Source organism: Neomonachus schauinslandi, chromosome 13, assembly GCF_002201575.2.
Source record: "Neomonachus schauinslandi chromosome 13, ASM220157v2, whole genome shotgun sequence".
Classification (NCBI taxonomy): Eukaryota; Metazoa; Chordata; class Mammalia; order Carnivora; family Phocidae; genus Neomonachus; species Neomonachus schauinslandi.
Window position 1 is genome coordinate 60224682 of NC_058415.1, and position 13187 is coordinate 60237868.

General features: G+C 50.1%; 1 protein-coding gene across 1 annotated transcript in view; it reads left to right on the top strand.

Moving 5' to 3' along the window:
- Positions 1-8223: 8223 nt before the first annotated feature.
- Positions 8224-13187, top strand: part of LOC110581608 (stimulated by retinoic acid gene 6 protein-like) — a 49443-nt gene continuing 44479 nt past the window's right edge. The window contains exon 1 of the mRNA XM_021691528.2: positions 8224-8358. Coding sequence (XP_021547203.2) covers positions 8318-8358 — 41 coding nt within the window. The 5' untranslated portion in view covers positions 8224-8317. The remainder of the gene's footprint in view (positions 8359-13187) is intronic.

The window sequence follows — 13187 nt, forward strand, 5'->3', positions numbered from 1 at the left end:
GAAGGGGGATGAGGCACCTCTGTTGTCTGATAGGTAGTGAGTTCCCATGATGTTCTACCTCCTCTGCTCACTGCTGGCACACATGGGAGGCTAGCTTATACAGCACTTAGGGTGGGCGCATGCACTCAGCAGCTGTTGAAGTGGGTAAATGTCCCAGTCTGAGGAGGTAAGGTGAGGAGAGGTTTCTCCATAAACGCGCCAGAGTCTTGAATCTCAAGCTTAACAGTCAGGCCATTCATAGAAGGCCCTAATCCAGTCTGAGAGAAAACAAAATCCCTGACTCCAGGTCTCTGGTGGAACGTTCCAGAGCGGAGAGAGGGGTGGGTTTTCATGCATGAGGGGTGGTAGTTATGGAGGGACAGATTTCAATTAAATACTGCATAAGAGGGAACATTGCAAGATACGGAGCTCTGTAAAGATGGAAATTTAGATGCTGAGCAGCCAAGATATGATAGAAGGTTTTCCCTCTTGCTGTAAACAACTATAAAACCCACACAAATTAATACAACAACCGTGTGTAGGTACTGGATTTGGAATGGGGATATTTGGGCGGACTCAGGTGAAGCAGATGAAGTTGAGAATCTTGAGCCTCTGAGTTATTCTGAGCTTCTCCCACCCCCAGTGGAAGCAGTTTACAGATTATGTCTGAGAGGATCCACTTTCCCTTGTTTAAGGACCCTGCTAAGTGCTGTTCCCTTGCAAGGCATACCTTTTCTCTTCAAGACCCACCCCACCTGCCTCTTGTTGCCACTGGACTCACAACTGGCCTTAGAGTTCCATATACTTGAGCAGGGCAAGTACAAAGTCTAATCTGAGAAAATATAGCTTCTATACCACGAGAATGTCAAGATTTTGCTAAATTACATTGCAGCAACTTGGGGATTACGTGCAAGAATGGATTCTAAGGATGGAAGACCAAAGAGAACAGAATATAACTTTTTATTGAGTTGATATGAGTGTACTTACCTGAGATTCCGTGTGTTGGTTTTCAGTGTGTTGGTTTGCGTAGCTGGAAGTGCCTGCACTTTACTTAGCTGTTTAAGTGAAACTGAGGCTTAATGATTATCTGCATTTAGTTAATTTGAGATGCCAGTACTTCCCTAGTGTGTTGCAAAGGAAGAAATAAAAAAGCTTAGGAGTAGGGGCACTTGGGTGGCTCAGTTGGTTAAGTGTCTGCCTTCGGCTCAGGTCATGATCCCAAGGTCCTGGGATCGAGCCCCACATTGGGCTCCCTGCTCAACGGGGAGCCTGCTTTTCCCCCTGCTTGTGCTCTCTCTCTCTCTGCCAAATAAATAAATAAAATCTAAAAAAAGGCTTAGGGGAGATGTTGAAATAGATTTATTATGGACAGCCTGCACAACCAACCACCCACTACATTCCCCACGGGGGTCCAGAGGCCATCTCCTTCCCTGTGACATTGGGAAATTCATTAGCGAGAGGAGCACTGCTATCCCTGAAAAGCTCTGTGGGTGCTCTCCCGTGTTGGCCACATACGATGATGAGAGCTGCCCCCATTGAAAGGAGCGCCCTGAGTCCTCTGGGGATGGTGAGATTGCAGAAGACCAGAGGCCAAGTGGTAGCACTTAACTGCCAAAGATGTAGCAGGGTGTAGTTACCATGACAGACAGTAGGATGGAGTGTACCTCCTAGTTTTGACTCACAGGGGTCTTTGGCATTGTCTGGTTGTCCTAATGTCCCTAGGAATGAAATAGTGAGCATCCTACTAAAATGTTACTTGCTGTGTACAATGGAGAAAAACTCCAGGTCTGGTGTCCAAAAGTTGATTTGAATCACCAGGTTCTCTTATCCAATTTTCAGACTTAATTAGGAGAGGCCAGGTCCCCTTAAAGAAGGATGTTAAACAGATTCTATAAATCCTCCTCTAAGGCCTTCCCAGAAGGACCTCTGACCCTTTACTAGAGTGGCTCACTGTAGCCCACACTTAAAGGGGGGCTTGCAGCGCTCAGGGCCCACGATCAGATCACAGTGAACCATGGGGCCCCTGGGTGGCGCCGTCAGTTAAGCATCTGACTCTTGATTTCAGCTCAGGTCATGATCTTGGGGTTGTGAGATCGAGTCCCGTGTCAGGCTCCACATTTAGCAGGGAGTCAGCTTGGGATTCTCTCTGTCCCTCTCCCTCTGCCCTTCCTCCTGCTCGCTCTCTCTGTCAAATAAATAAATAAATAAATCTTTATCAAAAAATTCGCAGTGAATATACACATTTGGCAACTGGCAGAATCCCAACATCAGTTCGGTGACACATGGAGGAAGGGCTACTGTAAGAGGCAGGGTCACGTGGAAGCCCCTGGAACTTTCCTTTTTTACCAGGAGAGTTATCAGCTGCCATCAGTTTCCTCATAAATAATTGAAAGAGCAGTCACCTTGCCGTGGAGACGATTCATTTTCTTAGAAGGCAGCCTAGCCTAGTTTCACTTGAGGAAAGCATTTGCCTCCCTTTAACATGCCCTTGGCTCTACTCCTTTCCAAGTAACAGTGTGTCATTATTGTGCCAAGGAGTATATGGTCTCTTCCTGAGCTGGTGTCAACATAAACGTGTACAGCTGACCCTCAAACAACACAGATTTCAGCTGTGCAGATCCACCTATATGCAGATTTCTTTTTTTTAAAAAAGATTGTATTTATTTGAGAGAGAGAGAGCGTGAGAGAGAGCACAAGCAGGGGGAGAGGCAGAGGGAGAAGCAGGCTTCCCGCGGAGCAGGGAGCCCGATGCGGGGCTCGATCCCAGGACCCCGAGATCATGACCTGAGCCGAAGGCAGATGCTTAACCGACTGAGCAACCCAGGCGCCCCAGAGGATAAGTCTTTGAGGAAAGTCCCTGGTTCTGTTTTTCTCTTCAGCATCTTTCCCAGCGCTTCCACCAAATGCAAGGTTTGTGTGGCGGCCACCTGTGCACACTGCCACCTTGTGGACAATGTAGGGATTACAGATCTAGAAATGACCTTGTTCCTCATTCATTAGTTCAATCATTCCTGATAATTCGAACGAACCAACGTGCTGGCACAAAGCACTCTCGGTTAGGAGACGAGAACAGAAATGGGTACAGATAATCACTGTGTGCTCAGAGGTATGAGTCTGTCTGAAGCCATGGGGTTCTTGAAGGAAATCAGGGAAGGCTTCACAGAGGTGACATCCAAGTGGGGTCAGGTAAGGAGAAAGGGTCTTTAGGGACCACCTCCAACATCCTCACTTTACAGAGGGTGAGAATGGGAAGAATGGGAAGAAACTTGCTCAAAGTTGCAGAGCCCTGCAGGGCAGAACTGAGGGAAGGACCCAGGCCTCTGGGTGTCCCAGCACGGAACTCCTTTTCCAGTATGTGGTTGGCCTTCGGCTTAAATGGGTCCCCCTCCTGGTGCTCCAGAAATGGCCTTTGCAGGGTCAGATCTGCTGCTCCGGTCTGTCCCTGCGCAACCCCAACCCAGCAATTTGTCCCAGTCTGCCTTCTGGTGTGGTAATCTCATTCTGTGCATTCCATCTGTGAGCAATTGCAAAGCACCAAAACCCTCCCCAGGGAGGACACTGTGCCTAAGCCAGGATCTTGGCCCAACATGGGATGAGGGCCCAAGGTGTGTCCCTAGAATACCTATCCTCAGGGACTGGCATACTTCTTGGCATACAGGTACTTTGTAAATATTTGTGACAAGAACGAATGCGTGAGGGCAGGGGAAGTGGATGGCGCCTGAGAGGTGAGTCCAGATCTCCTGCTGACTTACCCAGAGTTGTGTCTAGTCTGGGAAGATAAACGGGGACGGGGCCCCATTGAGTTTGTCTTCATTCTGCCAGCAGGGGGAGCCAGGCTTGTTTGTGATAGAGAGGGGGCAGGATTGGAATATAGGTTCGTTTCATTCTTTTTTGAAGTGAGAAAAATTGTCTCTAGTTAAGGGGCATACCTGCTCCAGAAAGCTGTCATTGCTACCTAGTAAAGAAATTGCACTAGATCATCTGGATATCTGGGTTCTTTTGTTTCTAAATTTAATAATTAAGCCAGCCATATGTCTTTGGAATAAACAGAGGCTGTCCTGTGATAAGCTCCCAATGCTCAAGAAAGAAGCAGGGTCTTTGTGATGCACTGCTGAATTCCCTTCTGGCCTGTCACCAAACTCTGAACCCTGCTAAATACCCACCTGCAAGACAGTAAGCCTGCCTAGCCTGGGTTCTGGTGTAGTTATTCATCTCTTTCCTCACTCTCTCATTGCACAGCTCCTGGAAAGAGGTCTCTAGCGGAGTGCTGTAGGGCTCTATTCAGTGCTTTTATTGGTTATGTGGGTGGACTCAGCACAAGTATTCAAATGTCTCACAAATTCAGAAAGGATTAATGTGCATTGGATAGAAGAAGCAAATTTCAGAACGGTTTGCATAAGTTAGAATGGTAGAGAGAAATCAAATGTTGAAATGTTCTACAAATGCACATCAAGTTCTTTGTTTAGATTCAACACTAAAGTGAGAAAGCTTGAAAGAGAGAAAATGAAGTCTATCACATAGGGCCGCCTCCAGGTTCAGAGGGGCCATGTCTGGAGCATCGTAGCCACTCAGGAATGGGTCCTTATTACTGTGGATGAAATTTTGCTGAACTCGAGCATTTTAGGTCAGGCAATTTAGCTTTCTTCCCACTTTAAGGTGGCTGCCTTCCCAGCCTCCCCAGGGCAGTCGGTGGCAATTCAACAATTACCTTTCCTTAATGGTGTGAAGAGAGGAATTGTAGAATTGAGGGAAACCACCATTATAATCCAAGAATTTAAAATAGCCGTTTGAAGCCTGGGCAATGGAGTCAGGAAGCACCTGGCAGATGGAACCTCCCGGAAGAGATAGCATCTCCACGTGTCTGGAGGGAGAAGAGCTTTGCAGTTATTTTCTCTGAACTGTGTAGCCTGGATACACCAAGAACTGCTTCTTCCAGGGAAGGAGAGGGCCTGGTTTTGGAGGAAACACATTTACAGTGTTTCTTTGTTTCCAGACAGCCAGTAACAGAGTCACATTGGACCTGATCCTCCTATGTCTTTTTCTCATTTTCCTTTCATCATTTTCAGTTTTGAGAATAAGCATTTACAAGGCCTCCCCTGTATTCCAGACATTGAGTTGAACCGGATCTGGTCATGGCTTCCAAGTCACCGTGATCTACGAGGGGAACTGGGACTTAGACATGACGAACTGGGATGTGACTGTCTACTCCATCAGTACCTGGCAGAGAGTGGGCGCCCCCCAAATGGCTAATGTTCATCGAGTGCTTCCTGTGTGTCGGGCACCCTCCTAAAACACTTCGTGCGTATTGGCTCATTTCAACCTCAGGTGACCATGTAGCACGTACACCTTATCTCAGATTAAACCGAAGATCAGAGAGGGTAGCAGTGATTTGGTCAAAACTAGACAGCTAGTTCACGGTGGAGTAGGCCCCAAAGTCCACACACTGAACCACTGCCCCAGACTGCTTCTCCATACATATGTGTCACGGAGCACATAAAGAAGGCCTAATACATGCCATGAGAGATTCAGGCCATGCCAGGAGAAGCAAGATTACACCGTAGTGGCCCGGAGACACTTCCTGCCAGATATTATGCTTGAGGTAGGACTTGCTGAACAAGAACAGGGGTGATAAGCAGAAGGGGGAGAAGGTGTTCTTTGTAGGAGTAAAGGGATCAAACACAAATGGCCTGAATCTGTCAGTTATGGTTCTGTTAGCTGCCCGTGGGGCCCTCTCCTGCTCCACCAGAGCTGATTGGACCAGGGGTGTTACGGACTGAATTATGTCCCCCAGCAAACACATACCTTGAAGCCCTAACCGCGGGTGTTTTAGGCTGTGACTGTATTTGGAGACAGGCCTTCTAAAGAAATAGTTAAGTTAAAATGAGGCCATCAGGGTGGGCTCCAATCCAATCTGATTCGTGTCCTCCTAAGAAGGGGAGATTAAGACACAGAGAGAGAGAGAGAGACACCGGGGATGCACACGCGCAGCGGGGAGGCCGCGTGGAGACATTGAGGGGGCACTGCTCTGCAAGCCCAAGGGAGGAGCCTCAGTAGAAACCAGCCCTGCTCACACCTTGATCTTGGACTTCCAGCTTCCAGAACTGCGAAAGAGTAAATTCTGTTGTTTAAGCCCCCGCCGTACGTGGTATTTGGTATTTGGTATGGCCGCCCTAGCAAAGTAAGACAAGGGCTGTATGACTGAGCCCAAGACAGAAGAACGAAGACTGACCTATGACCTATGCACCTGTAAAGATAAACCGGGCCAGAGCTTTGCTCTTAGCAGTTAGAACTGCGGGAACCCTGCAAAGGAGGGGGTGAACTGTGGGGGGAGAAGCTGAAAGGATACTCGTCAGGACAGTGCTGAGTCGAAGCCATGAGAGAGCAGAAACTATAAAAAAGCAAAGGGACTGCGCCATAGAGAGACTGAAGCAAAAGAATACCCAGAGAGAGAGAGACAAGAGAATGAGCAAGCCCTCGGCCACGGGGGTGGAGGAACCATTCCCAAGAGCAGTTTGAGTTTCCAGCGCCTTCGCAGGCTGGGCCCCAGCCCCTGCGGGGGAGTAATAGGAAACCCCGTTAACCCCAGGCACTTGGAGTGCGTGCCTGTTCCTTGCTCCCTGAAGATCCAGAGGAGCCTGGAAGCAGCTGTTTCCCGTCTGTCTCCCAGTGTTGCTGCAGGGGCCCCGGCTCCTTCCCTGTCGTGGCTGCACCACTGTGATGCAGCCTCCAGGCTGGCGGGAGGGAAAGGAGGAAGCGCGCGCCCCCCCACACAGGTGAAGGGGTGCGTGAGAAGGGCCGGTGGCAGAGCGAATGGAGTGAGAGCAGGGGAGGGGAGCCTGGTGCTGCTGTCGCCTGGCCGAGCTGCTGAGGCGGGCGGTGACCCGACAGACAGGGATGCCTGGGGTCTCGTTCCCATTCGGCCTGGAAGACCTTTTGGAATCCGTGGCCATGGTGGTGCCCGGGAAATCTTAACTGGTTCTCAGCAGCAAGAGAGGAGTGTTCGGGCCTGATCAGGACGCGACCACTCCTCAGGTCCCCGCGTCTGTCTGTGTGTTATTTGCTTCTCCGCTGACGAGCGCTCAGCTCTTGCTCTGTGTCTCGAGGCCAGACTCCCGAGATAGGTCGTCTGCGGGGCAGAGCGTCCATCACAGATAATGGGTTGACGTAGTTTAGGACCGGCTGTCTTGGGCCGGGCATTTGGTCCCATCAGTGGTCCCCTGGGGCAGAGTCCTGCGGCATCAGGTTGGCCGCTCACGTCCTTGGCACCGCTCCGCGGGCACGGCAGGCTTTCTGAGGCTTGGCCAGTCCTATTAGTAGGCGTGCTTTCCCTAAACCTTAGTTTTCTTACCCTTAGCATAAAGGACTTGGGCCGCATGATGCTTACAGGTCCTCCACATCCTGTGCCGCGTCCGCTGGGGCAACATTCTCTGTAAAAAGAGGCCCGCGCTTGACTGGCTTAGGACAGAACTTTATTTCTTGCTCACAGACTAGTGTGTGAGAGGACAGTTGGTACAGAGAACAGATTCCCCTACAGAGTGATTCAGGGACCCAGGCTCCTCCCATCCCATTTCTTTAGGGCCTTGGAGTCCTAAGCCAGCAGATGGGGAAGGGGAAGGTGGAAAAGACACACTTGCTTCTTAACTGTCTTGGCCCAGAAGTAACCACTGTCACCTCTGCTCACATTCATTGGTGAGCCTCAGCCCCAAGTCTGTTCCTAGAGGCCAGGGCCTGATCCTTCCTAGCAGCATCCTCACTTTATGGAAAGGGATCAGGAATCCTGGTGGACAGCTAGCCGGTTCTGCTGTGTGGGTGGGGTTCAGTTTTGAACTTGTCTCCAGCCTCTTCTCCTGGCAATGGGTGGCCTTCTCCAAAAAGAATCTTGAGGCCGGTGGTCTTAGTTTCCTAGTTTATTGCCTCGAGGCAGAGTCCTACTTTATTGCCTATAAAAATTTTTATAGCTAGCCCAAGAGGCCTTAGCTGCCGGGCAAAGTTCTGATAGCTCAGGGGGCCCTGTGCCCACCCCAGGGGGCTAACACAGATAGCAAGTGTCCAGGAGAGAGGAACGAGGAGGTAGTTCCTGCTTTGCAAATGAGAAAGCAGGAGAAGGGGAAGAAGAGCAGAAAAATAGCCAGTTGTCTTCTGAAACAAGGAAGACGGCCACCTGCCCGCTTTCGATTCTCTGGTAAATATTTGACTGGATGTTTGCCTTTTCTCTGGGGTTTTTGGGTGCTGTGAAGAGAACTGGGCAGAACACCAGAATATCAGAAGCAGTCAATAACCAAGAGGCTGGAGAAGCTCGAAGCACAGCCCCGAGAAGCAGATTGTTCACTGGGGCCACATGCACCGCTTCCCTGCTGAGATGCTTTCCACAACCTCGAGGTGAGTTATTGGGGTCAGACTGAAGACGAGCCTGCTGGACAACTGCATGTTCTTGGCAACTGTCTTCTTTGATGTTGGCGACTCGTGGAAACTGGCAGAAAGGCATCAGGTTAGCTGACTTGTAGGTAGGCTGGCTAGGTGGACAGGAACCACGGATGGGTTCCTGGGTCAGTGAACAGATTTCTGTTTATCTCCAGTTCGGAGCCAGAGTGGAATTGGAAGAGCCCAGGTATGGTGTTGGAGGAGCTGGGTTGGACTCCTGGCCCTTTAGTTTCTGGAAAATCTGAGTGCCTCAGTTTCCTCATTTATAAATCAGGTGTAATAACCCTGACCCACCTAACCCCCAGCTTTGGGAAGATCACATGAGGAGAGAATGTGAAGGGACTTTGAGACCTGACAGTCCGGTCCAAATGCCAGCCATTAAGAATTCTCACCCAAAATCATTGGAACTTAAATATTTCATCTTAAATGATCTAAGAACGGAAAAGACTAGCCCAAAATATGAGAGAAAGTAGAACTGTTACTTTCTGGTGTCCTAGTGTGTCTGGTTAGGTTGTCGAGGGGGTGTCGTGGAGGGTGAGAGGCAGGAGAGGAGTCGTGGACAGACAGACATGCCGGGGGTCACTTGGGAAAGCAGATACAGGCTTCCCCACTGTCCGCTATGAAACCTTTCAGAAGCCAGAATGCTGTAAAGCCATTATGTGGAAGAACTTTTGAGTGCTCCCAGACCCCAAAATAACTGTTCTCAGGCTTTTCTGTTACCCTAAGACACATCTTGCTAACAGATGCACAAACTAAATGGAGATAAAGCACCAGGGCTCACGGACGCAGTTCAAAGCGCTGGCGGCTTGGTGGACATGTGTCTCCCGGGGTGTCTCCCGGGGAAGGGGTGTGATGGGGGTCCCTCTCACTCCCAGAGTCCCTGCTGCTTCTCTCCCGGCTTGCTGTGAAACAAACGCTGGACACTTTTTGCTTTTGGCCTTTTTTCGTAAAGGGGAAACTCCCCCGTGGATTTCTTTTGGCTAGTGGAACCAGGGACTCATGTAGGGCTTCTGTAAAAGGGAAGTGGCGTAATGTGAACTTTGGAAAAGCGGGGGCGTAGCTGTCCCTGGAGCCCCGGGCACGGGGAGCGAGGGCGGGAGCCTGAGGGCAGGAGCCTGAGGACAGGGGGTGGAGAAGGACGTGGGGCAGGAAACAGACTGGAGGGTGGCCTGGAGGACAGGTGGACAGAGAGGGGAGTCAGCGGAGTGCTGGGGGATGGGAACCAGGAAGCCGGAGGGCACCCGTCTCTTTCTCCTCTGTCCTGCTGGGCTCCTTGGGCTGAGAGGGAGCAGGGTGGTGTGGTTGGAGGTGGACTTCAGGAAGGCCCCCCTGGTCACAGGGTAGAGGACGGACGGGGTGGGGGGCAGTGCAGGAGGCGTGAGATGTGACAGGAATTCTACCCTGAATCCAGGTGAGGGTGAGGGAGAGGTTAGCTTAGACTGAGGCTGGGGGTGGGGGGCAGAGACGTGTCTGGATTCAGCAGGGATTGGAGAGTCCACCTGACTGGGCTTGATCTGGGGGTATATTGGAGAGCGTGCCTCTGGGTCTCTGGCTTGGCCGAATGGGGGGACAGCGGTGCCATTCCTGACATGAGGACCCCTGAGGAGGAGCAGGTTGGCAGGAGTGTTTGGTTGGGACACGCAGGACTGGAGTGCTGTGGGATATCCAAAATGAGATGACCAGGAGGCAGGCAATTGGCTGTATGGTCTGGACTTAGAATAAAAGTCTGGACTGCACCCAGAGAACGTGACTCACCCCATGGGGCTGTTGTGCCCTCTGGGCCCCTGACATTCTTTTGAAGTCAGTCCCGTGTCCCCCACGGCCTCCAGGTGTCCCTCCCAGGACCTCCTCTTTATCATGGTCATGGCCCTGCACCCAGGCTGGCTAGTCAGGCCCTTCGCACAGGGCAGGGCTCAGGCCTGAGCGTGTTGTCCATTCCAGAAGAGTAGGCATCACTGTTTTCTCTGAGGACCCCTGACATGGAGCCATTATCAATGTCTTAGTGTAATTTTAAAGATTTTACTTATTTATTTGTCAGAGAGAGAGAGAGCACAAGCAGGGGGAGTGGCAGGCAGAGGGAGAGGGAGAAGCAGGCTCTCCACTGAGCAGGGAGCCCGATGCGGGGCTCGATCCCAGGACCCTCGGATCATGACCTGAGCTGAAGGCAGACGCTTAACCGACTGAGCCACCCAGGCATCCCGGACCTTAGTGTAATTTTAATGTGTGAGTCTGTTTCCTGTTTAGAAAATAGAAGAAGTGTTCACATTCCAGCTCTCCCACTCACTAGCTGAGTGGGTTTGGGCATTTACTTCATCTCTCTAAAGCCTCAGTTTTCCCACCCATGAAGTGGGAATAGGAATCCATGCTGCACAGGTTGTGAAAGATTCAGTAAGATAATAACTTATCTTTATTCTCCTTTGCTTTCACCTCGCCCATTCCTTTGAGGTTTCTGCACAGCTAGGAATGGCCAGCCCGGGTGGGTGTGTATGGGGGTGTTTTCACCCATGTCTGGAAAGTTCAGAGAGGGTTACCATGAAAAAAATTGGTGATTGAAGAAGACAGAAGCCCATTTTTCTACTCCCAACCATTCCTAACTGTCCAATAAAGCAATGTACATTTTCATTTCTTCTCACTTAATAAGACAACAATAATAATAGGTAGCATTTGTTGAAGGTTTATCATGTGCTAGACATCGGGCTGGCATTCAACCCATTCCACAGACAGGCAACTGAGGCTGCAGGAGGAGAAATGATTGACCCCAGGTTGCAAGGTATTTGACGCCAAATCCCAGGCTCTTCCCTCCAGACAGATCTGAGGTCCCACATGAGCATGAAAACACTCCATACACGCGCTCTAAAGGAGGTTACCGATCAGAGCTGACTATTTCTAGCTGAAAAGCAAGGGCAAAATGAATGGGAGTAGTCAAGGCAAAAGAGAAGGAAATGGATTTGGACACAGAGAAGACAGAAGCCCTGGGGCCACCTGTGTGGGTTTTATGATAGTCATGGACTTAATTTTATTTTGTTTAAACAATTTAAAGTCTTAAAATTGGAAGTATACACATTTATACAGAAGAAGAGGGAATAGTATATCGAACCTGCCTATTCCCATCACTGAATCCCACAGCCAGTCTGGTTTTGTGGGCCCCGCCACCTGCTCCCCCGCTCTAGACAGCCTATCATTTCGTCATGCATCTCAGGTGTGAAGGAAGTTTGCTTCCCCCCATGGAACTCTTAAAGCTGTGCAGGAATGACCTGGTGCACAAGGTCAAAGCTTCACAAGCCCCTGTGCGTCTCCAGTCTTCGTCCGAGAGCATTCAGACTGCCATGGCCACAGGCATGGAATATGACATCGAAGAGCCCTAAAATGTGACAGAAAGTTCTTTTTTTTTTTTAATTTTTATTATGTTATATGAGTCACCATACAATACATCATTAGATTTTGATGTAGTGGTCCACGATTCATTGTTTGCGTGTAACACCCAGAGCTCCATGCAATACGTGCCCTCCTTAATACCCATCACCATGCTAACCCATCCCCCCACCTCCCTCCCCTCTAAAACCCTCAGTTTGTTTCTCAGAGTCCATAGTCTCTCATGGTTCGTCTCCGCCTCTGATTCCCCCCCTTCATTTTTCCTTTCCTTCTCCTAATGTCCTCCATGCTATTCCTTATGTTCCACAAATAAGTGAAACCATATGATAATTGACTTTCTCTGCTTGACTTATTTCACTTAGCATGATCTCCTCCAGTTCCATCCATGTTGATGTAAAAGTTGGGTATTCATCCTTTCTGATGGCTGACTAATATTCCATTGTATATATGGACCACATCTTCTTTATCCATTCATCTGTTGATGGACATCTTGGCTCTTTCCATAGTTTGTCTATTGTGGACATCGCTGCTATAAACATTGGGGTGCACGTACCCCTTCGGATCACTACATTTGTATCTTTGGGGTAAACACCCAGTAGTGTAATTGCTGGGTCGTAGGGTAGCTCTATTTTCAACTTTTTGAGGCACCTCCATGCTGTTTTCCAGAGTGGCTGCACCAGCTTGCATTCCCACCAACAGTGCAGGAGGGTTCCCCTTTCTCCGCATCCTCGCCAACATCTGTCGTTTCCTGACTTGTTAATTTTAGCCATTCTGACTGGTGTGAGGTGGTATCTCATTGAGGTTTTGATTTGGATTTCCCTGATGCCGAGCGATGTTGAGCATTTTTTCATGTGTCAGTTGGCCATTTGGATGTCTTCTTTGGAGAAATGTCTGTTCATGTCTTCTGACTGACAGAAACTTCTTAAGTGACGGTCCACATTGCCAGGGTTTGAGTCCTGCTGGCTCCACCACTTACTAGCTGGGGAGGCTTGGACAAGCTTCTGGACCTTTCAGTGCCTCTGTTTCCTCATCTGAGAAATGGGGTGAATAGTGCCTCTGTCACAGGGCTGTCATGAGGACGAAGTTCGCTAATGTACAGCCCTAAAAGCATAGCTTGGTGCACAGTGGGCCCTCGAGAAATGTCAGCCGTCCCTCCACCCACTGAGGGAACCTTAGTGAGCACCTGCTGGGGCCATATGCTGGGCCAGGAGCCGGGCTCATAGACATGAATAGACATGAAGGGTCTCAGCCCCTAGGGAGCTCCCCATCCAGTGGGGATGCGGACCCAGGAGGAGACACTTCCCAGCAGTGGGCTGGCTGCGATGACAGTGGGCTGTGCCCCAAGCAGTTCAACCTTCTCGATTCACAAGTGACCAGACTGAGACATGTGGGTCCTCTGGGCCCGAGGAGCCACG